Here is a 22,427-nt window from a genome sequence, read left to right on the forward strand (position 1 = left end):
AGTAGGAGCGTTTGTGAGCTATTTCAGTTTTGAGGGAGCGGCCGGGAGATATGGTCAGTCGTTTTCTCCTTGGGACCTCATTGGTCGCTTTGGGAAGTTTTAACCTTTTTAAAAAACCATCTAAAAAGAACCATCTAAGTAAAACCATCTACAAAGGTAAAGTCTGGTAACCCTAAGCATAGACAAAGCATAAATGAAACCAGAGACATTAATATGATAAAACAAAACAAACAGAAAAATGTTTCATTGGGTTAGGATAGACAGCTGTGATATATTATGCAAGGCAACTCAGGTTTTACTCCCCTACCAAATGTTTTGAGCCCATGCCTTTAATATGATTAAAAACTATAGCAATGTAAAATACTACAAATGCATTTATGTATGTTTTGGACGACATATTTTAGGTTTTTGCTATGTCCAACATATATTTGGTTTTGAAACAATTGTTTTCAGTGCTAGTATTTGCATCTCTATTGCACATTGATATTTAAAAAAAAAAAATTTGTAGGCACAACAGCAGATCAAACACTTTAAATTATATTGTAGTTACTATGAGTTAATATATGCACACACACATACATATACATTATGAGGGGGTGGGGGTGTGTGTGCTGAAAAGTTCTTAGCCCAACCAAAAAGAGAATGACTTGGATATGGTTCAATCAATGATCTAAAACAATGTAAAAGCATACAATTTCAGTTCTGCAAATTGACACAATGAAATAAGATAACACTGTTTCAGCTACAATGGCAAAATAATGCTCAGAATTTAGGAAGTTGGTTGATTGATTTTCAATACCCACTCGTGTGTGTGTGTGATACTGTATATATCTCAAAGACTTTTACAATGCCTTGGTAGTGGTTTCTACCACGGGCAGGTGAGATAAATGCTCCAACGCTCATAGAATTCCTATGAGCGTACGGAGCATTTAACTTGCCGGCCTGCAGTAGAAACCTCTACTGTGGCTTTGTAAAAAGGGGACGTATAGTTTTCTCTTAGTTGCAAAACTGGAGATTAAAACCGAGATATAGCGCAAATCTTTTGGGACTGGGGAGGAGATGTAAAGCCTGTTTCAGGCATGATGTTTGCACGGGTCAGGCCAGGAGGAGGATGGAATGTGAACTTCTGTAACAGACCCACAAAGAAGAGGAATAGCTCCATTTTAGCAAGAGTTTCACCAAGGCACACTCTTCGACCTTTTAAAAGAAAAGAATAGTGTAGTTAAAATTTTTGAAAGCACCCTGAAACCCAAATTTAAGTTAGGATTAGTGAATTGCAGCTTGAGTTTTACCCAGCATGTTGAACATTACAGAGTTTGAATGAAAACCTTGTTCTGAACAAGGCTGGGGTTAGTGGCATAGTGAGGGAGGCTGGAACTCGGGGCGGCGGTGCCTGGCATCGCTCTGTCTTGTGTCTCCTCACTTTTCCTTGCTGTGCCACATGCCTCCTATTTTTCCCTGATGCTTGAGCAGCCTCCCGCCCCTGCATACCTCTTGGCAAGTTCACCAGCACAAGCAGCATCGTCCTCCTGCTGCTCACGCTGGCCTCGGCTGACTTATGATGTCACATCCTGGTCCCTCGACCTGGAAGTGACATAAGAAGGAAGCTGAAGCTGGCACAAGCAGCGAGTGGAAGATGCTGCTCACGCTAGTGGACATTTAAAGAGGTATGTGAGGGGTGGAGAGGAGGAGAGGCACGAGTGCCAGCGCCCACCCACACACATGGCACCTGAGGCAGTCCACTCCCCCCATCTTACTGTGCCATTGCTGGGGTTAAAAGAAACTTGAATTAGATTTATTTAGCAATATAATCCATGTGATGCCATTCATGTCATTCAGATTCCACCACAGTGGCTGACAGTTTAGCCTACTGGTAGAAAGATTAAGACCCTCTTTTACTAAGGTGCGTTAACCAATTAGCCCACGCTCATCGATTTAGCGCATGCTAAATGTTAACACGTGCATGTTAGTCTATGGATGTGTTAGCGTTTAGCATGTGCTAATTCGATTAGTGCACGCTTTGTAAAAGAGGGGGTAAATTATCCAACTATTTTCACTCATGCAGTATTTTAAAAAAAATTACTTTGATACACTAAACATGTTTATAGCTAACCCCTGGATTCAAGTTTAGCTAGTAAGCTGTTTAGAGAATCAATATGTCACCATCAGCTCATTTTCGAAAGAGAGAAATGTCCAAAGAATGGCATAAAGTTGCATTTAGACGTTTTATTTTGCTAAACATCCAAATCATTATTTTCATATTTAGACAGTTTTTCTATGCAGTTCGCCTGCACTGTGTGTAAATCTCAAGGGCTTGTGTAGGAGGCCTGGTTTAGGTGTTACTAGGACAGTCTTATGATTTGGATGTTTTACTGTAATAATGGTTTTTCAACAATAAACACATTCACAAGGTCATGTGGAAGGTATGGAAAAGCTACAACATGAGTTAGGCAGGGCTCTACCGGGAAGAAAAGCCTCAGACAAAGCCCTCCCACCGCCACAGTTGTGGCTTAAGGTGTTCAGGCGGAGAACCTCATAGGCTTAAAAACCTTCCAGAGGGCCAAATGGCTCTGTGTTGTGCAATGTAGCAAAAATCAATAAATAGATAAATATATCACCAGGTGGCACTTAAACGATGGCCAGCGTTTCACATAATGCTGCCTCAGGGTGTAACGTCCGATCGTGAGCTTTCAAAACGGGACACAGAGATTGTGTCTCCTTCCACATCTGTTGCAGAAGGAGACACAATCTCTGTGTCCCGTTTTGAAATTTATGCTTCTACCTTTCCCCCTCTTTTATCAAGATGTGCTGCTGAGCAGTGCATGCTAAATGCCAAGTTGCCCATTCTTGTCCTATGGGCGGCTTGGCATTTAGATCACACTACTCAGCAGCACAGCTTAATATAATGGGGGGGAGGGGGGTTGAAAGCTATGATCTTGAATTGGCTTCTTTGAAAATTTAGTAGGGCCGAGTGCCTAAATTTATACTCAACATTTCACTAAACATCTAAATTTAGAATCATACCTTGTAAAAATTGTGTGGCAACAGGGGCAGCACTTAGTACTGATTTTCAGTATTAAGCTCATAAACTAGACTTCTATATCTAGGCAAATGAATGGTGGGCCTACTTTTATATGTATGGGGGTGGGGGGAGGGCATTTTTGATAGGACGTCTAAGTCCAACTTTGGATGTTTTGAGAAAAATGTCCAAATATTAGGTGGAGAAAATGTCTATTTTTGAACCCACTAGACATCTATTTATTTTTTTTAATGGCCCAGCTGGATGGTTTGTCCTGCTAGACATCTTGTTTTTTTTTAATGGCCTAGCTAGACTGTTGTCTAGCTAGACTTATTTCTTTTTGCTATTATTGATGAAAAGTCCAAAACGTCCAAAACAAACATTTTGCGTGTAGGAGGGGACAGCATTTTTAATGAACTGGCCACACAGACATGCCAGCAGAGCAGTGGGGCACTGCTGTGAACTTCACATTAAGGGTGCCAGATACACATCTCATCATAACCTCTGTACATTATATAGTGACCCCCTCCAAAACTCCCCCCCAAACTTACTGTACCTACCTGTCTACCATCTCAATAGCCCTTATACCTACCTCTGTGGCAGGACATAGGGTTTTAGGGTGGCTCACACTTTCCACCACAAGTGTACTAGTTAGGGTGGCATATGGGCCTGGGTCCCCTTCTCTGCAGTTCACTGCACTGCCCATCAGGCTACTTCAAAAACCTACTTGCAGATCTACTAGGACTGGCCAAGGTGTCTGCAGCTGTCATAAGACAGATATATACTGGTATAGGCGGGTAAGAAAAATTTTAAATAAATAAATACTGTTTCATGTAGATATTTGGGGAGTGGGTGGGGGCCATATTTTCATCCCTCCAGTGGTCATCTGGTCAGTTTGGGTACCTTTTTTGTCATTTGTTTTAAAAACGGGTCTAACCCAAAATATCCTACTGTGTTTCCCCGAAAATAAGACCTATCCCAAAATAAGCCCTAGCATGATTTGCGGGGTAGATCCTACACCCAAAATAAGCCCTAGTCATCGGCAGCAGCACTTCCCCTCCCCCTCCCCACGCCTCCTGCTAACCCTTTCATCTCTCCCTCCCATCCGAACCCCGACCACGAGACCAAAATACCTGGAAACAAACGGCAGTGGCAGCAGCACAGGTTGCATCGCAGCCTGCCCTTCTCACACCCGGCCATTCCATGCCACATTGCTGATGACATCATTAGTGATGCGGCACAGGAACATCTGGACTTGAGAAGGGCAGGCCTCGATGCAGCCTGTGCTGCCGATGTTACCGTTTGTTTCCAGGTATTTCGGCTCACGGTCAAGGTTCAGATGGGAGGGAGAGATGAAAGGGTCAGTGGGGGGTGTGCAGCGGTGGTGGCAGGGATAGAAAGATGCTGCACAGAGGGATGGGAGGAAGGGAGGGATAGAAGCTTTTAGGGTTCTGCAGCACAATGGATGGAGGGAGGGATGGAAGGGATAGAAGCTGCAAGGGATGGGAGGGAGGGATAGAAGCTGCAAGGGTTTTGCTGTACAAGGGGGATGGGAGGGAGGGGGAGATAGAAAGATACTGCACATGGGGATAGGTAAAAGGGGAGGAAAGATGCTGCATATGTGGGGGAGAGAAAGGAAATAGGAAGAATTGGGGTGTAGAAGAGGAAGGGAGAGATGATCATTATGCATGTAAAAATATAAGACCTACCTGAAAATAATACCTAGTGCCTTTTTTGGGCCACAAATTAATATAAGACAGTGTCTCATTTTCAGGGAAACACGGTAATTGTGCTCTTAATGTTTTGTAAGATATTTAATTACCGCTGTAAAACATCTAAGTGCTAAGCCAGCACTAATCCTGCACAAAACACAACTTTAACATGCCCCCCTTAAGATTTAGATGCACTGGATACAAAATGACCAGAAAGACATCTAAAAAGTCAGTTTCAAAAATGCCCATGTGGACATTTTGACTAGTAAGACGTCCAAGTGCCAGTTTATGCCATTTTTTGGACATCTATATTTTTTTAAAATGAGCCCCTTAGGATTCAATATCCCCCCAACCAAACTCATAAATTTAGGCTCCTAAAATAGGATCCTAAAGTTGTTTTTTAAAAAAAATTCTTTATTCATTTTTAAACTGTCAACAAGTGTAACAAATTACAATCAAATACACTTTAATATCACTTATTAATCTAGCAAAGATTATACATAACACATTTACTCCCTCCCCCATTATAATAATATTTTAATTCAAGATGTCATTAAAATAAACTCTCCCTCCCCCCTTATATTTTAAGAAATAAAAAGGGGAAAAATAAATTATTAATTATAATCAATCCATACAATATTTTGTTAATGGCTCCCAAATATCATTAAACTTTTTAAAACATCCTTGAGAATGGCTAATACTCTTTCCATTTTGAAATATGACATAATGAATTCCACCAAAAACTATAACTTAATCTATCATAATTTTTCCAATTCCTTGTAATATGTTGAATGGCAACTCCTGTCATTATGAGTAAAAGTCTATTATTTTTAACAGATATTTGACTCTTTGCTCTCATAGATGTGCCAAATAATATTGCATCATATGAGAGCAATACTGGATTCTCAAGCATATTATTAATTTGACCCAAAATAGATTTCCAAAAACATGGACAATAAAACAATAAATGATCTATTATCCCAGCTTCAAGATGACAGTGCCAACATTTATTAGACTTAGAACAATCTAATTTTTGTAAACGCACCGGGGTCCAGAATGCTCTATGTAACACTCATGCTCACTTGGACCCATCTTCCCGAGATATCTGCAGAAATTAATCTAAAACTTGCAGAAAATTTTTTGTTTATTAGAATAGCTACCCCTGCTTTTTTACCCATGGCTGGAGCATAAAAACACTATTTTACCCATCCTTCCTTTAACTTTGTTGATTCAATTGCCGACAGGTGAGTTTCCTGGATATAATAAATATCAGCTTCTTGTTTCTTTAAAAACTAAGAGTCTTCTTTCTTTTAATGGGATGATTGAGGCCATTAACGTTTAAAGAATAAAATTTAACAATCATTGTTAACTTTAATTTGTTAATATTCTAAAACATAATCCCAATAATTCCCCTTTTTTAATCAATCAATAAATACCATACCTTATCCCCACCCACCCTATCTTCCCTTTCCCTCCCCCACCCCAATCCCGCCCCCATACACATCATGACCGCTTGGAAGTGTTCATGTGAAACTAAACCTTAGAGCTCCCCCCATATCTTTATAATATGATATTATAAAATGAGAACTTCTCATTTTATAATATCATATTATTCAAATATATATTATAGAATGAATACAAATAAATAAGATGAATATATTAATACATCACTTATTAGCACATATTAAAATAATATAATTCATAACAGAGAATTTAATTAATCTTACTAACTCTTATTTCCAAATTTTAATTGTTTAAAATCCATTTTCAAATAGATATTCCCCTTCCAACCCTGACTGAAATCATTATACTTCCTCCCCTTATCTCTATCTATTATATCTTGAAATCTCCATTTCTTTTTTTAATTGATTCTAGTAATATTAAATAGTACAGTTAATATTGTTAACTGGTTAGTGTCACTGAAAATGTCTGGTTAGCACCAAACTCAAAATCAGCTATTTTGGAGACGTTCCAGAGGCAAAGTCAGCACTTGGCTGGTTAAGTGCCAAGGTCACTGCCTAAATAGGACCACAGAAAAGTCAGTCCTATCTTTATGTAGTTCCCCATAGCCAGTTAAGTGCTGAATATTGCACTTAACTGGCTACACTTTAGCTGGATCCACAAACCAGGAAATTCAACGCCAAAGCCCAGACGTGGCCCGATACTGAATTTTCAGGCATAACACCTGTAGTAGCAAAATGCTAAGTGCTGTCAGATGAATATCAACCCTTTAGATTGTGAGTCCACCTGGGATAGGGAAAGCACAGTACCTTCATATAATAACTATAAAATACTATGGGTATACCTCAGAAAGCGAAGTTTCATACTTGTAACATGAATTCTCCAAAGACAGCAGGGGAATGCATCCACACTTGATGGTGAAGTCCTTAGACTGTATCAGTGCTCTCTCCTAGCTAAAGTAAGCCTTTGGCCTACTGGGCATGTGCAGGAATTGCTGCCTTCTGTGGTCTCTCCCCTTGCCAGGTCAGTTTTGTCTCTCGTTAGAGTTACAGATATATCTGTGTATATGAACGGGGATGGAGGGAGGGCAAGTTTGGTTGCATTTCCCTGCTGTCTTTGGAGAACTCACAATACAGGTAAGTAACCTTGCCTTCTCTGGAGAAAAGCAGGATAGATGTAGGCACACTTGATGGTGAGTCCCTTGCTATGAGCTATAAATGGATAGCAGTGAGAATTATGGTGCAGAGAGCTTGCGTAGGATGGACTGTCCAAAACGAATGTCCTGTACTGTGCTCTTGTAGAGGAATTCTATCTATGTGGCTATCTACATGGAGTTAGTCCACTTAGAGGCTGGGTGACCTGGATTGGCTAGATTATAGATGATGAAAAGTTGATTGGTATAATGAAGGTTTGCTGTTTCTTTGAGGTAAGAGGAGTGTTCTGCAGTCTAGGATGTGAAGGCATTGCTCTGCAGGTGAGGCATGCAGATGAGGGAGGAAGGATGGTAGAACTATGCTTTCTGGTTAAGATGAAAATCTGAAACCACTTTAGGAAGGAATTTTGAGTGTGTGCGGAGCTGAACCCGATTGGGGAAGTATTGTGTGTAATGGCAGTAGGTCACTAATGCTCGGAGTTCACCAATGTGTCTTGCTGATGTCATGACTGTGAGAAAAACTATCTTCCATGTTAGGTATCTATGAGTAGCAGTGCCCAGAGGTTCAAAAGGTGTGATTATGAGACAGTCTAAGACAATGGTGATGTAGTGGGTTCCAAAGAGGAGGTCAAGCATGTCACAAAGACATGTTGTGAAATTGGTTTTCCATCTATTGGGTTGTGATAAGCAGAAATCGCAGATAGATAGAGGTACATTGAATTTGCATTAAACCATGAATCAGACAAGTAGAGAAGGTAAGCCAATATTTGTGGAATTGAGCATATAAGTGGGTCCTAGCCAATGAGAGAAATGAGTCCAGTTTGATTGATAGGATGTTCTGATGGAATGCCATCTAGCAGCTAGGAGAACAGTCTTCATTATCTGGGAGACTGGGATGTTTGCAAGAATGCTCCATTTAATTTCCATGCACTGAGGCTGAGGCTAGATAGGCTGAGATGAAGAATCTGTCCATTCTGTTGTGTGAGGGGAAAAGGTGGTCTCTCAGAGGAATCAGTGAAGCATCAAGTAGGTCTAATAGAAGTGAGTACCATATTTGTCTGGGCCACTGCAGAGCAATCAAGATCAGTTTGGTGGAATCTCTGATGGCTTTCTGTAGCACCTTAGATATGAGTAGAAAAGGTGGAAAGGCATAAAAGAAGGTTTGCATCCAACTGATGGAAAAAGCATCCCATGTGATGGCTTGATGCGCTGGTTGCAATGAAGAAATTTGTTGGTACTATGCATTGTCTTTTGAAATAAAGAGGTCTATGTGTGGTGTTACCCAAAACTGGACTAGCCACGGAAGGACTGTTGGATTGAGAGACCATTCATGAGGATTGAGTTTGAGGATGAGAGAGTCTTCTATTATGTTTGTAAGTCCTGGAATGTAAACTGCTTGCAGGTTTGCTTGAGGGGACAAGGTTAGGTACCAAAGGCAGCAGGCCTCCCTTCAGAGGTGCAGAGATCCTGACTCTCCTTGTATGTTGATTGTAGAGCATTGTTAGTTAGTTGTCCATTTCTATGAGGATCTGCTTATGGTAAATCCAGGGACAGAAGATTCATAAGGCATAAAAGACTGTGCAGAACTCCAGATGATTGAATAACCTTCTGTTGCTGGATTTACAATAAGCAAAAATTATTCTGAATTTCTCTTACTTGAGGCAGGCATTGAATGAATGGATATCTAGTATGGGACAAAGGCCCTAAGTCATTTTAGAGATTAGGAAAAAAATTGGAGTAGAAGCCCATATTGTGCTGTTTGGGCACTCCTATTGTCTTATTTTGAATGAAAAGGGTCAGTTTCGCTGCGAGAAGCTGAATGTGATGATGAGAAGCATGCGAAGACTGAGGCATTTTGAATGTCTGGATCTCTGAAACAAAGTTGAGATGATAGCCTTGAGAGATAATATTGAGGACCCATTTCAAGTTTCTTTATTTTTGATATACCGTTTATCATACAGGTATCTAAATGGATTACAATAATATGCAGTAAAAATTAAAATAAGAATAAAAACTTATCTAAACAAAAAAAATAAATAAAGGGAGACATTTACGCATGAACATACATGATATATTAGGAGAGACTGGGAAGGAAAGATTAATAAAAACATCAAGATAAAAACAAAAGAGGGAAATGGGAGAAGGAGGTAAAATTAGGCTGGGGAAGTCGCTTCTAAAAAAAGCATTTTGGTTGCCTTAATATTTCTGTAAAGGATAATCGAATTTCAAAGGAAATAGCATTTGCATGGTAAAGGCATCTTTAAAGAGGAACATTTTAAGTTTGGATTTGAATTTATCTAAATAATTTTCTAGACGAAGATCAGTGGGAAGAGCTGTGTTTGCGTGTTGTGTCGTAAAAGAGTTCTCTTATTGGAGGAATAGTGAGCAAGTTTTGATTACTAGATCAGAGAGTTCTGTAAGATGCATATGGAATTAAAAGTTTATCAATGAAGGCTGGTTGATGCGTGTTTTTTGTTTTGAAAGCAAGAAGTAATATTTTATAGGTAGAACAGTGAGAGATGGGAAGCCAACGAGCTTTGTGGAGAAGGGGAGTAACATGATTGTATTTTTTGGTGTGGTAGAGAAGTTTAACAGCAGTGTTTTGTATTAGCTGAGTTATTCCTTGGTAGAGGGCATTACAGTAGTCTAGGGTTGAGATGACGAGTGAATGAATCAGTATATTGATTGAAGGGGGGTCGAGAAAAGAGGAGATAGAACAGATTAGTCGTAACTTGTGAAAGCATTTTTGTGTTACAGCACAGATTTGTCGGTAGAATGTAAGATCTTTATCCAAGATAATGCCAAGAAGTTTAACTTTACTGTCCATTTGGATGGGAGAGGAGGCAATGCTAATGGGGGTACAAAGATATTCATCTGTGGAGGTTGGAAAGAGGACACTTGTAGTTTTGGAGATGTTGTGATGGCTTGCCAGGCATGGAGGAAATGATTGAACCAGCCTCCTGTCAAAAACTAGGGGTGGATTTTAGAGCAGGATCCTGATTGCTGGGGGTCTGCTTTCTATCTCTCTGATGCTGCTTTTGTGAATAAGCCGAGGGTCATGAACATTGATAACAGGGCCTATTATAAGGGAGGAATCATCATTTAGGGTAGTACTGCTGGAAAACCTGCTAGTGATATGGTCTGTGGTAAGACATAGAGGAAGACTTTCTGTGATATTGTAGTGAGTGGTCAATAGAGTGTACCGAGAGCTCACAAATAGCTGTGGAGTCCTCTTTAAATTGTGAGACTCTATCTTTCACCTCCAGACCAATCAATCTGCCTCCTAGGCAAGGTGCATCTGCTAAGCGTGCATGAAGGTCCTCTCTGAGATCTGAAGCTTTGATCCATGCTGTGTGACGCATTACAATAATGGCAGCTGCTGTTCTGATGATCATACCATAAACATCATAGTTTTGATGAGGTGATATGTGGATTCTTGTAATGGAATCTGGAGGGTTGCTGCAATGTCCAAGGAGGCATTTTCAAGCTGTTGAAAATCTAAATGCTGGAAATGAAGGATCTGGAGCTAATGGGCTATGATTTTGTATATTGTCATACTACCTTGGTAGACTTTCTTACCCTCTGAGTCGAGGAGACAGCAGTTTTTCCCTGGTTGAATGTTGAACTGAGTTTTGGACATTTTAGCTTTTTTTAATGACTGATTCAGAGAACATTGAATGGTTCAACAACTGCTGTAAATCATGCCTAGGGACCTTCTGCACCATGTATTTGAGTTCCAGGCATTTAGAAGTGGAAACCAATTGAGGTTTCTGCCAATTGGAGAGTTGGAGGTATTGATGCACTGGAAGTGCATTGAGCTCCTTTAGAAGGTGCTAGACAAGACTGGAGTATGGCTTGAAAGTCATTTTTGTCTGCAGGTGTTGCACTCTGATTAAATATTTATTTTATATTTTTATTTATTCCATTCTCCCAGGGAAGCTCAGAACGGTTTATATTAATTTATTCAGGTACTCAAGCATTTTTCCTTTTCTGTCCCAGCGGGCTCACAATCTACCTACTGTACCTGGGGCAATGGGGGGATTAAGTGACTTGTCCAGGGTCACAAAGAGCAGCGTGGGTTTGAACCCACAACCCCAGTGTACTGAGGCTGTAGCTTTAACCACTGCGCCACACTAAGGCTAAGGAGGGTAGTAATTTTCTGAAGGAACTTGGAATAAGAGTATGCCTCCAAATCCTGTGTCTGAACAGGCAGCTGGGCAGAAGGAGTCAGATATTGGTCTGAGGAGATATCATTCTCCTGGTCCAACCATGCTCCTGGAGATATTGCGGGATGAAGAGAAAAGGAATAAAGATATGTAGAAGGGCCCCAGTCTGGATCCTGGAGAGGATCTGGAGGTGGGGGAGAGAAATGAACTCTGATGAGTTAGGATGGGAGGACTGGTCTGCCCATAAGGGAGCCTGTTGCACTGAGAGAGAGGGCGGCACAGGTGAGGGAGTTGGCTGGGGTATGGGACCTGATTGAAAAGAGCAGCGATATCTTGTATGAAGTGCTGTAGGAGTATTTAGAAGGAAAAGGCTGACTGGGGTAGCTTCTGGTGAGTAGAAATCTCCTGAGTGAGAAGAGCAATGAGAACTGCTTTGTAGGTATAGGATCCACAGCATGCAGGTCCTGAGGAGCTTTCTGTTTATTTTTTTGCCTGTCTCTTAGTAGAAACTGTAACTACTACTAATCATTTCTATAGTGCTACCAGACATATGCAGCACTGTACATCATAACATAGGGGGTTGCATTTTAAAGATGGGAAGTAGCCTGAAGTCCCTTGAAGGCGGTGGTCCAAAGTGAGAAAGGACCATGATGTCAAAGTTGGGCCTGAGGGAGCCTTCCCTCTCTGCTGTAGGCACTTTTCTGAATGAGGAGACTGCAAGCCATAAGTTTGCAGAGGAGCTGCTGACATCAGAAGAGAGGGGGCAATGGATCTGCCTGCTTCCAACAGTCTGCAGCTCCTTTCTTTGAAGTCCTTTGACTTTTTTCAATCTGCAGCCATTGGGAATTGGTGGTTCTCCTAAAGTGGTGCTGAGGAGAGGGAGCAAGAGAAAAAGTCAGTGGTTGCGATGTTGACATTTCCTTGTCAGACTGCAGAGCCATGAAGATGAATGCTGCTAGTGCCGGACTCCAATGTAAAGAGACTGTGGCGGTCCTAAGAGCTGCCGGTTTTAATCTGTTTGGTTTTTTTAGTTGAGTTATTGATTTAGATGTCCTTCCTTATGGTTTTCTTCTTTTTTACATTTTTTTTTCAGTAGACTGTGAAAAAATATTTTTGATTGTTTGGGCTTTTTTTTTTTTGTAGAAATGAGGAAATCCTGTTTTTTTCTTTCTGGTTGTTTTGTTCTGTCTTCTTTTTTTTAATATGTGAGAGAGAGAGAAGGGAGAGCTGCGACCGTTAGGTGTGGCTGTAGAAAAAACTGACATGGCCAGAGGAGGAGCCCTGGAAGGCAGCAGTCTCTGCACATGCCCAGTAAACCGTAAGCTTACTTTAGATATGGGAGAACACCAACACACAGGATCAGTCTAAGGAGTTCACCATCAAGTGTACCTGCATGTCCCCTGCTTGTCTCCAGAGAAAGGCGGTATATCAAATCCATGACTCTTTACTGTTAACCCTACTTATTAGTAACGCACGTCTTATTGTACAACATGGGACCATGCTAAAATCGCATGAGTTAATGGTAAGAATCACCATGTTAGATGAGTTATCCCAAAGTTAGAAAGAAAATCCAGATTACCTGCTGAAAAGGGCATAAATGCTTCTTGCTTTACAAACTTGCCTTCTTTGTCAAGAAAATGTTGTGGATTAAATTCATTTGGTTTCTCAAATTGTGTCTTATCTCGCAGTACAGATTCCAGAAGTGGAATAATGTATGTTCCCTGAAAAGTATAAGATATAAAATTAATCTAGACCAGTACTTACCAAGTTTTCTGTGGCTAGTACCTCTGCAAGCTCTATTTTGCTATCCATGCCATTACTTTTACATTTTGTTAGTCAGTATCTTTTATTGAATTGTGTTATTTTCTTTTATAAGACATTGTTATTTGGACCTGTATTTTAATTGCTTGTTGTAATTACTATTGTGTAAACTGCCAAGAACTGATGGTTTGGCGGTATATAAAAATAAACTATTATTATTATTACTGTTGAAGAGTATCAGCTGTGATACTGCTGTCAAGTCCTACTTTCTGTGCATCTCATGGAAGCCTAGTTATAGTACAGAATCAATAGGAGGTGCAAACATATTTTCTGCTAGATTGGAATCAACCTTTGCTCTGATATTCTCACTGCATGTGGCTAAGAATTTCCCCTATATCTATATATGCGTTTCAATTTTGGCTTGTTATGCTGAGGCACTCAGCCTCAGCTGCAATTTGGAACACGTGAATTTGTCCTTAAATATGTCATATATGTTTGGAAATTGTTGGTCAGTCTTTTGTGAGTCCTTCTTGAGTAAGCGACTTTCTTATTTCTACCCATGAATGGGGGCAGTATTCAGATCCAGAGCTGCCACTTAAAGACAAGTAGATTATTATTATTTTTATTAAACTTTATTAATTTTCAAAACTTCAATAGTGCAATACAACAAATTTAGATTGGACCACTTAATATGCAAACCTAAACTCAAACAGATAATGGCACCCTAAACAAGTGAAGGACAGTTCCAAAAAGGGCATCATATGCAGACTTCATAAAGCACCTAATTGGAGACTAATCTATAAAGGCAAGCAGGCATCTAAGAATTTACATAAAGTGCTGGTGTAAATGTTCACACCTAATTTGGGGAGATATGTACATAATTTATAGCACTTTTAAAAGTTATGCATAAGTTTAAGTGTGCACGCAGCCAATGCTGCACCCAGACTTCATCCATGTATAAACCCAGATTTATGCCTGATGAAACTTAGGGTCTGATTCTGGAACTGGTGCCTGCTGCGGTAGGTGCCTACAAAATGGACACTTACCACATGCCAGTCACCGGTAGGTGCCGTATCCAGAATTGCATCTATGTTTTGTACAGATGCCTTAAATGCAGGCCAGCGTTTTACAGGCCTACATTCAAGATATTTGACTCACGACTATGGAAGTGCCTAGGTATACCTAAGCTTTAATCTGGAACCAGTAATTTATGTAGTTTTGTAACCAACCCACTCAGCTAGATCGTGTAAAACAACAAAAACTGGGTTGTTGTATCAATATTTCAAGAGACTTAGTCGATATACCTCAGCCCCACCACTCCACCGCAATAATAATTTCTAAAGCGGGAGATTTACGTGGTGTTTCATCACTGGTAAATCGTCTCAAATCGCCGTGGTTGTGTTCATTTAAGGATTTTATATTTTAATTTTTTAATTTTTTAATTTTTTTACTTATCAATAAATAAAGAGTTGTAAAAGTGTATAAGATTGTATACTTAACATCTACACACAGCTAAACCTGGGAGTCCGACCCGACATGTTTCGCACTAGATGTGCTGTCTCAAGGGTCTCCCGAGGTCGCCGCAGTCATCCGACTCACAAGTATGAAGTCAGACTTCATACTTGTGAGTCGGATGACTGCGGCGACCTCGGGAGACCCTTAAGACAGCACATCTAGTGCGAAACATGTCGGGTCGGACTCCCAGGTTTAGCTGTGTGTAGATGTTAAGTATACAATCTTATACACTTTTACAACTCTTTATTTATTGATAAGTAAAAAAATTAAAAAATTAAAATATAAAATCCTTAAATGAACACAACCACGGCGATTTGAGATGATTTACCAGTGATGAAGCACCACGTAAATCTCCCGCTTTAGAAATTATTATTGCGGTGGAGTGGTGGGGCTGAGGTATATCGACTAAGTCTCTTGAAATATTGATACAACAACCCAGTTTTTGTTGTTTTACACGATCTAGGTATACCTAAGGCCACTTCCGGCATAAACCACCCCTATGCTGGCTTTCCGTAGGAGTGAGTCAGATACCTACATTGTAGGTGCTGTTCACTGTATTGATTTTTTAAAAAAACATATGTCCCGATTGGTCCATTAGACAGTGCCTACAATCTGGATGCCGTTTTGAGAATCAGGCCGATAGTGTAAATCCTGGCTTGCAAGTTGGACATATTTATTCTTAATGTTTACAATATACATACATAGAATAAATATTGCATTAAAACATCTTCAAGACATACAGTATTCAAAAACTAAACAATGTCTAAAATTTCTGTTTTAATTCATAAAAATGTCTGAGAAAACAGATGTGCTTTTCAAAGTTTTCTAAATGAACTCAATGACTCAATCTTTCTCAATTTCTTTGGAAGAGAGTTCCATAACTGAGGTCCCTCGACTATAAAGATCGAGCCCCTATACATCTCTAATCTAATTTGCTTAAAATCTGGAACATCAAGTAGTGCCTAATTACGTAAACGAATGGGACATCCTGACACATGAACCTTTAGGGTTGCAGCCAGACAAAGTGGCTGTTGTTCATAAAGAATTAAAAAAATTAGTGTTAAAATTTTAAAATGAATATGCCATTGAATAGGCAACCAATGTAATTGCTTAAGAATTGGTGTAATGCAACTACACAAAGGACTTCCTGCGATTAAACAAGCAGCAGCATTTTGAGCTATTTGTATAGCTCTTAAATCTTTTTTAGGCAAACCAACCTTTTTTAGGCAAATCAATGAGTTACAGCAATCAAACAATGAGCATCTGTATGTTTGTACAACCGTATGAAAATTAGGCAGACTTGTTAATCCTTTCAAAAGTCATAATGATTTCAACTAGAGAATGACAAAGGGAAAAAATTTGTCCCTGTCTCCGCCCCGTCCCGTCACCACGAGCTCCATCCCGTCCCCGTGAGCTCCATCCCCATCCCGTCACCGTGAGCTCGGTCCTCGCCCCACATATATTCAGTGCATGTGTCTGTTCCTCTCCACCCTTCGCCTGATCCAGCAGCCCCCTCCCTCCCGTCAACTCCCTCCCTCCTTCCCTTCATTTCACTGGCTTACTTTAAGGCTTACTTAAATTTTCTCTTTAAAAAGCGAGACTTGAAGTCATGTGCGGCAGCCAGAAAGTCCTCCTCTAACATAACTTCCTGTTTTCGGTTGCATCAGAGGAGGACTTTCCAGTTGCCGCACGCGACTTCGAGGCTCGCCTCCGGCTATTTGTTAAAGAGAAAATTAAAGTAAGCCAGCAAAGGGAAGGGGAAGGGAAGGAGGAAGGCAGCTGCCCAGACCATGATTGGGAGGGATGGGGCTGCTGGACCACATGATCCTCAGTTAACTGCAGGGAGAAGGCCATTCACTTTTCCCCCATACCCATGGGGACCATTTCTTTTAGTCCCCGTTTCGGTAGGTTACCTACGGCTACCCACGCATAGCCACAGATAACAGTCACCGTGTCATTCTCTAATTCCAACTTCAAAAATATTTTCTGAATAACCAATTTGAGAAGTGGTTTCATTGACAATGAAGAATCAAAAAGTACTCCCAAATATTTTAGTTCTCCTAAAATGGGAAATTCAGTATTATCATAAGAAAGTCACAGGAAATTGAATATTCAATCTCCCAGAGAGCAATAAAACCTGAGTTTTGGCTGAAATGTATTGGCTGAAAGCCAGCATTTAATAGTATTGAGACATACTGTCAGAAATGAAAACCCAGTATTCTATAATACTGCACCAACATTTTTGGAACACTCCTGAACCACCCATACTCTTCCTCTAGCCACATCCCCTTTTGAGATTCATACACTAGAAGTGAAACGTACCACTTTATAGAATGCACCTAAAACGTGTGTACAACTTCTAATTAGTATCAATTATTAAGTGTTAATTGCCATTTATTGGCAACGATTGGATTGTTAAACAATTAAGTTGTATGCACAACTTGGGAAACCATTTACAGAATTTGGGCCATAGTAGGTAGATAGTGGCTGAATATCACTGGATATATTTACCTGGATAATTTTGTCTCCACCTCTTGGAAGTGCCTGACCTTGCCTTCTCTTACATGTATAACTTTTAGCCAGACACTCTGTACTCTAGCTAACATGTATGCATTTGGTGGGTCTAAATTTGAAAAAAAAAAAGCATTTGAATATCAATATTTTCTGCACCACAATCCCGTCCATTATAACATAAATGTATTTTTGCGATCATTTTTTTAATTAGAAATCTTACTTTTGGAATAAAATATCCTTTGAAAGTGATATCTACTGTAGTCTCACGGGGCAGGTTCAGTGGCACAATATTAGCAAACCTCTGAATTTCATGAATAATGGCATCCGTGTAGGGCATTTGCTTCCGATGCTCAGTACGAGGTTGTGCTGTTCCTATCACTCTTTCTATTTCTTCTTGGACTTTACCTGACAAATAAAAGAAAACAATATTAATGAATTTGCAGAAACCATTCTCCTCCTGTCTTTGTCAAACTCGTTATTATTTTACCAATTATATGAACATGAAGTTAGGCACCTAGATCAGGCGCCTAACAATTTTTTTAGTTGGCTTAATTGGCGCTGATAATTGAAAGTGCCATTAGAAAACAATTTAAAATAATTTAAAAAATTACTTCCCCCACCCTTTAACAAAGCTGTGATATTAGCTGCTATGCAGCAATGGCCATGAAATCCTTTAAATCCCTATGGGCTTTGGGGCAGTTACCGCAGCAGCCCGTGCTACACGGCTTTGTAAAATAAATCCTTAATTAGCCAGTAGGCACCTAACTTTGAAACCTCCAGTAAGTGCTGGAGTGGGATCATGGTTAGCGATTCTTATCTGGTGGGGGAAGATTTCGGGGAAGGGGGTTCCCTCACAAGAGTTTTGCATGGAGGGGGATAAGGGGAAAACTTCCTCGAAATGTGCAGTGGCAACCAAAAAAGCAAATAGGATGCTAGGAATTATTAAAAAAAGGGACGGTTAACAATACTAAGAATGTTAAAATGCCCCTGTATCGCTCCATGGTGCAACCTCATCTGGATTATTGCGTTCAATTCTGGTCTCCTTATCTCAAGAAAGATATGGAGGCACTAAAAAAGGTTCAAAGAAGAGTGACCAAGATGATAACGGGAATGGACCTCCTCTCATATGAGGAAAGACTAAAATAGTTAGGGCTTCATCTTGGAAAAGAGACGGCTGAGGGGAGATATGATTGAAGTATACATAATCCTCAGTGGAGTAAAATGAGTACAAGTGGATCGATTTTTCACTCCGTCAAAAATTACAAAGACTAAGAGACACTCAATGAAGTTACAGGGAAATACTTTTAAAACCAATAGGAGGAAATTTTTTTTTTTCACTCAGAGAATAGTTAAGCTCTGGAACGCATTGCTAGAGGTTGTAGTAAGAGCAGATAGCTTAGCTGATTTTAAGAAATGTTTGGACAATATCCTGGAGGAAAAGTCCATAGTCTGTTATTGAGAAATACATGGGGGAAGCCACTGCTTGCCCTGGATTGGTAGCATGGAACATTGCTATTCCTTGGGTTTTGGCCAGGTACTAGTGACCTGGATTTGCCACCATGAGAATGGGCTACTGGACTTGATGGACCATTGGTCTGACCCAGTAAGGCTATTCTTATGTTCTTATATTTACTATGTTGTGCATAGAAGAATACTTGTTATATCAATTACTAAAATGAGCCTCTGAATCCGGGATAGGATTTCAAAATCTCTGCCACCTTTAGAAAGCTATCAACAGCTTAATATGACAAAATCTTAGGCTTGTCTTACAATTAGGAAAAGCGCAGTAAAAAAACTCAAAAAAACATTTGAAAAAACCTTGCGCTTCAATCATCCTAGACTGCAGTGCTATGAACAAATTCATAAACTTATTGTAGCCAACACATCAAATCTGGCTGTAGTTATATCCACAGTTCAACTGTTCAATAATGCTCTTCACATTACTTAGTTTGTCTAGTTGATATCCTTCTCCTTTGGGTCTATACGTTCACCACGCTGCCCTTCAGAAATAGATGATATTCCGACTTGAAAAAGAAGAGCGTCAAAAGTTTTACACTCCTCTTTCAACAAGAGACTTGTTTTGCAGAAAGCCCACTGCTTCAGGAGAATAAGGTATTCATAATTTCCATGGAAGATTTGCTGCTTCAAAAGTGAGATTTTCTTAGAGGTCAACTAAGACAAATGCTCCCAACAATCCAATAGAAAGCATCCCCCCTTCAATTCTCAAAAAATTATTTTCTATCTTTGGTTCATTCATATTGGAGATGGTAACTAAAAGTCTCTCTGTTAATCTTGTTCCTAAAGCTTGGAAATCCACTCTGGTCTTTCCAAAACTAAAAAACCAAAATCTATACACTACATTACCAGCAAACTTCCGTCCCATTGCTAACCTTCCTCTCATTTCCAAACTTACGGAGAAAATCGTACATAACCAGTTCACAGAATTTATCGACAAATCCAAAGCGCCACACCTCTATCAAACCGGCTTTCACTCTAATTACTCTACAGAATTATCCTTACTAAATCTCATCACCACTTTACAGTACTTTCTTGACCACCGAAAATCTGTCCCTTTGATACAGCACTTTGGTGAATTAATGACATCATTGGGGTTTTCAGATATGTTTTATGGCTCAGAGTTTCATTTAGTATTGTTTATTTGTTCCTTTACTCACAGTTTTGGCTGAATGTTTGTTTTTACAGTTAAGTTTTTTAGTTTTTTAGTTAATTTTTTGCACTGCAGAATGAGTGACCTTTCGTCCCAGAAGTTTTAAAAGCAGCCTATACTTTTTTTCATTCAATCACCGAATCCTAGATGCACTAAAGTCAGTGATCGTCACTAAACCAGTTTTGACTGCGATGATCGTATTTGCTGATCCAATGCACAAAATGGCTCACTGTGTGTTTTTCCCCTCAATCACTCATTTTCCAATGCGGCCATGCAGATTAGCTATTTAATATTAAAACCCCATGCACAATACCTAATCAATTGATGCACTAACATAATTTCACGATGCACATAAAAAAACCCATCAAATAAAGCGACTGGTCAAGACCAGTTGCTTGCCTGTCTTACTGGCACTTTTTTTTAATAGGCATAAATGCTGTGCATGTGTTACACATGGCAATATCTGCCTCATTAAGAAAAAAGAAAAAAGCACAGCTCCACTGATGATGGCTCTTTTTGATGTCTCCCCACTGAGCCGGAACTGATTCCCATCCCCCACACCCACAGGACAGAAAATTAGCAGGAGGGATGCTCACTCTCTCCTGTCATGTCAACCCCCCGCCCACACATACACACAAGAGAAAATTGGTAGGAGGGATGCCCACTCCCTCCTGCCAACGAAGGCCCTTCCAAACCATCCCCTATCCTCCCTCTTCCCCCTCCCCCAAAAAAAGCAGGAGAGATGCCCACTGCCACCAGATGCTCTCTCAAACCCCTCCCTCCGGCCCCCCTGGTACCTTTTTCAGAAGTTAGAAGCAGGAGGGAAGCATGGTCCCTCCAGCTCCAAAACCCACTGATCCAAAATGGCAGGCTTTCCCTCCTCGGTGCATCATGTGATGCATGGGAAGAGGCCTAATGCCCAGAATGGCTCTGATGCCTAAGGTTCCTCCCATTTTATCACATCAGCTGTTTAACTATTACCATCCTTCAAAGTAGTCTCTAACACAACTGATGGTATTCACCGCTTTCCCCGTCGATGGAATGAACTGTGGTCAACCTGGGAAACTGTACACTATATGCCATAATAAAACGATTTCAAATGTCATGTTTTTTGTTTCTCCCCTACCAAAGACTCCTACACTCATCTCTTATCTGGTGGCAACATTAAGAAGTACATGTCACACACTTTCAAACATATTTTTGGCGCATTTTTGAAAGAAAAAAATAGTTGCCCTGACTTATGAGTCAACCCTTGATATCAATGCATAAGAATAAATGTAATGATATAAATTTGGAATATGATATTTTAGAAAATGTATCTATAATGCATAAACATTTTTAAATGAAGTAGAATTGGTATAAAATTGTTTCAAAATTCAGAATGGAATATAGAGCTTAATTGAATATAATTTGACCTCTGTATGCATGTTCAGTCTATACAGTTGCTACTCTAGAAGAATTTCCTTACTCTGAATATCTGGATATACTGCCATAAGCAAAAGCCCCCATCGGAGAGTACCAGCAGTAGTCTCGGTTCCAGCCATGAGTAAAGTAGTCAACACACTTATCAAATTGTTATCATGGAAATAGGAATTAGGATCCTCCTTTTCCTAAAAATTAAACAAAAAAAAAGCAAAATATTTTATTCAAAATCCTGATTTTATAAAGTTGATATTCAAAGCAATTTATCCAGTTAACTTTAAGAGTTAATTGGATAGTGTGCATTGATCTGGATTTTGTAACCCATTTTGTCTGCTGCAGTCTTCATGTGGCTTAAAATGTATAAGAAACAGGAAGGTTGTCTGTTCCTGAGAATCTCCTGTGTGGTTCTCTACACCTGAAGACGCTGTTTAGAGAAACACAGACTGGTGTTGAAAGAGAATTTGAGAGAGAGATTTTTCCATATTCTTGATTCATGTGAAGACAGTCAATAGAACTGATTAACAGAAGAAGGTGCTTTTTTGTCACCAACAGAATATCAGAGGATCACAAAACATTTAAGATTATATCTTTTGAACAGGAATTCAAGGCTGTGATAAACCACTTGAATTTGAGATACAGGGGTGTACTCTGGACATTGGATGCATGTATTTATAAGAAGCAACAATGATTATACTATGTTAATTATTTTATAAATATAAGTATATTAAATTTTCACTATAAAAATTTTGTGAGCTTATTGTAAATTGTTATTGATATTTAACAGACTCTTTTTTATGAATATCAAAATCTAGGGCAAACAGCAGGTTAATGTTTCATGGGCTAACTCAAAGTTTAGCCAAATATTATCTGGAGAGAAAATGGTGGAATCGGATGCATTCTGGGCAGTGGCATAGCTAAGGAAGTTAGCTTTCGGGACGGTGGCGCTCAGCACTGCCATGACATGCACCTCCCCATGATCTTCCCCGTCCCCACATACCTCTTGAAGTGTTCACTGGCGCAAGCAGCATCTTCTACC

At 39.8% G+C, this 22,427-nt stretch overlaps 1 protein-coding gene across 1 annotated transcript in view; it reads right to left on the reverse strand.

Annotated features, from left to right (window-relative positions):
• LOC117357779 (cytochrome P450 2K6-like) overlaps positions 1-22,427 on the reverse strand; it is a 62,832-nt gene continuing 40,405 nt past the window's right edge. Inside the window, exons 6-9 of the mRNA XM_033938876.1 lie at positions 21,438-21,579; positions 17,522-17,706; positions 13,091-13,232; positions 1-1,197 (exon numbers count right to left, since the gene is read on the reverse strand). Of these exons, the coding sequence (XP_033794767.1) occupies positions 1,016-1,197; positions 13,091-13,232; positions 17,522-17,706; positions 21,438-21,579 (651 nt within the window). The 3' untranslated portion in view covers positions 1-1,015. The remainder of the gene's footprint in view (positions 1,198-13,090; positions 13,233-17,521; positions 17,707-21,437; positions 21,580-22,427) is intronic.

This window comes from Geotrypetes seraphini, chromosome 3 (assembly GCF_902459505.1).
Source record: "Geotrypetes seraphini chromosome 3, aGeoSer1.1, whole genome shotgun sequence".
Classification (NCBI taxonomy): domain Eukaryota; kingdom Metazoa; phylum Chordata; class Amphibia; order Gymnophiona; family Dermophiidae; genus Geotrypetes; species Geotrypetes seraphini.